Source organism: Fonticula alba (assembly GCF_000388065.1).
Source record: "Fonticula alba strain ATCC 38817 unplaced genomic scaffold supercont2.4, whole genome shotgun sequence".
In the NCBI taxonomy this organism is placed as follows: Eukaryota; order Rotosphaerida; family Fonticulaceae; genus Fonticula; species Fonticula alba.
Window position 1 is genome coordinate 1,365,376 of NW_009242974.1, and position 1,941 is coordinate 1,367,316.

Sequence of the window (1,941 nt, forward strand, 5' to 3'; positions counted from 1 at the left end):
AAAGTGCGCGCCAGGGGAGGAGGATGCTTTGGGGCGAAAATGGACGTGAAAGATGGGGGCACGAAAAGAAAAAAAAAAAGAAGGGCACTTGGGGGAAATCCAGCCCAACGCACCTGGACTGTCGGGTGGCCAGGCGCAAACTGTCCTGCTGATCACTGGCCATCCGGAGAAGTTGGCCCATCCGAGCCAGGTAGGACTGCCGATCGCCGGCCGACCGGGCGAAATCGTGAATCGTCTGCTGGACTCCGAGCATCTCCCGGCGAATGCCGTCATACGCTGAAGCTGCATTGACGAGATTTTGCAGCGGCCCAGGCGCATCGGCGGGCGAAGGCCCAGGGCCGGGGCTGCCGGCTACCGGGGGCCCGGACGCTGGTTGCCCCATCGGCTCGGCCAGGAGGGCTACCAGGCGTTGCTCCACATGTGACGCCTCCTCGCTGCGCGCGAGTGCTTCGGCTCGGAGGTGGTCCAGATTCCGTGACAAAATTTGCCGCATATACTGCGGGCAGGGTTGATGCCGGGAAGAATCGAAGGAAAGGAGCGCGCGGAGGGGGAGAGCGGGAGGGACTGTTAGCCTGTCTTCGCGCGAGGGCGAGGGCGCCAGACGAGTGTCCTCCGAGCAGGAGGGATGGGCATGAGGAGAAAAAGAAGGAGAGAGAAGGAGTGGGCGAGCGAAAGCACCTGGAGATCATTGTCAGAGAGGTCGTGGGGCCGGGCGAGGTCGCGAGAGCCGGCTGTGCTGGCTGTGGCGGCGTCCCCTTCCAGCAGTCGGTCCAGGAGCAGAACATTGGCCTCGGGCCGGTCCACCGGGTGCCCCTCGCCCGGGATCAGCCACTCGCCGGAGAGGATGGACTGAAGGAGATCGCGTGTGCTGGGCCCGCTGACTGGACTCAGGGGCGATGGGCCATCTGGCCCGGTGGGCACGCAATCCACGAAGTGCGCATCCAACTCGGGGTCCTGTGGCATGCTGGGCAGGGTGGCGGAGGGGGAGAAGTGGCGGAATGGGCGAACGGCCCTGTGACAAGAGGTGTGGCGAGGGACAAAGAGGCGTGGGTGCGTGGGTGCGTGGGTGCGTGTGACTGCGCGTGGCTGTGTGTTTGCCTGTGCTTTGTGTTTGGGTGAATATGTTGTGCACACGCGCAGCGGGGACGGGACAAGAGCAGGCAAGCAGAAGGGTGAGGAGGAGGAGGAGGAGGAGGAGGAGGAGAAGGAGGAGGAGAGGGATTGTTGCCTCGGGCCAGGCGTCGGCTGGCGCAGTTCCGCCAGCACCTTAAAGTTGTGGAGGAGGGATCGCTCCGGGTTGGGCCGAACAAAGCCCCCCCCCCCCACCACCTTATGCACCAGATACATGGCGTCTCAGCCAAAGAGAACTAGCGTCGTATCGACTTGTCGCGGTCCTTCCCTCGGTTGTCTTGGGTGGGGGGGGGGGGGGGGCCGGCCGCCAAGATCGCGGATGTGACAGGCCGCCCCGAGCTTGGCCCGTATGATCACGCTTACTATAGCATTCCCATGCTGGTATATAGGACTGCGGGCTATCACATAGTTAGCTCCCGGGTCTGGCTTGGAGTGCAGGTGTCGCCGGATGGCCTGGAAGGGTCCGTGGGTAACTCTTCCTGACCGGTGAGGGCGGGAGGGGGCTTTGGCCTCACGCCCCGAGGGGGTGCATCAATTGGCATTATCCCCAAGCCCGGGTCTGTTTACGGACAAGGCGCGTATCGGGGGCGGGGGGGGGGGGGGGGGGGGGGGAGCGGTGAACTTCCGCCCGTTCAACTTCCGGCGTTCTGGCCACCCTGAACGGGGCCCCTGTGTGTCTGGGGGTCGGTGGTTTTGGACTGGTGCTTCCCGCCAAAATGGCGACTGTGTGCGGCCAGCTCTCCGAGCATGTGTGTGTGTGTGTGCGTGTGTGCGTGTGTATGTATTTGTGGGCGAGAGAGGCGGGGGGGG

At 64.2% G+C, this 1,941-nt stretch overlaps 1 protein-coding gene across 1 annotated transcript in view; it reads right to left on the reverse strand.

Moving 5' to 3' along the window:
* H696_02830 (hypothetical protein) overlaps positions 1 to 1,175 on the reverse strand; it is a 4,428-nt gene extending 3,253 nt beyond the window's left edge. The window contains exons 1-2 of the mRNA XM_009496730.1: positions 679 to 1,175; positions 114 to 496 (exon numbers count right to left, since the gene is read on the reverse strand). Coding sequence (XP_009495005.1) covers positions 114 to 496; positions 679 to 963 — 668 coding nt within the window. The 5' untranslated portion in view covers positions 964 to 1,175. The remainder of the gene's footprint in view (positions 1 to 113; positions 497 to 678) is intronic.
* Between the last annotated feature and the right edge of the window lie 766 nt (positions 1,176 to 1,941).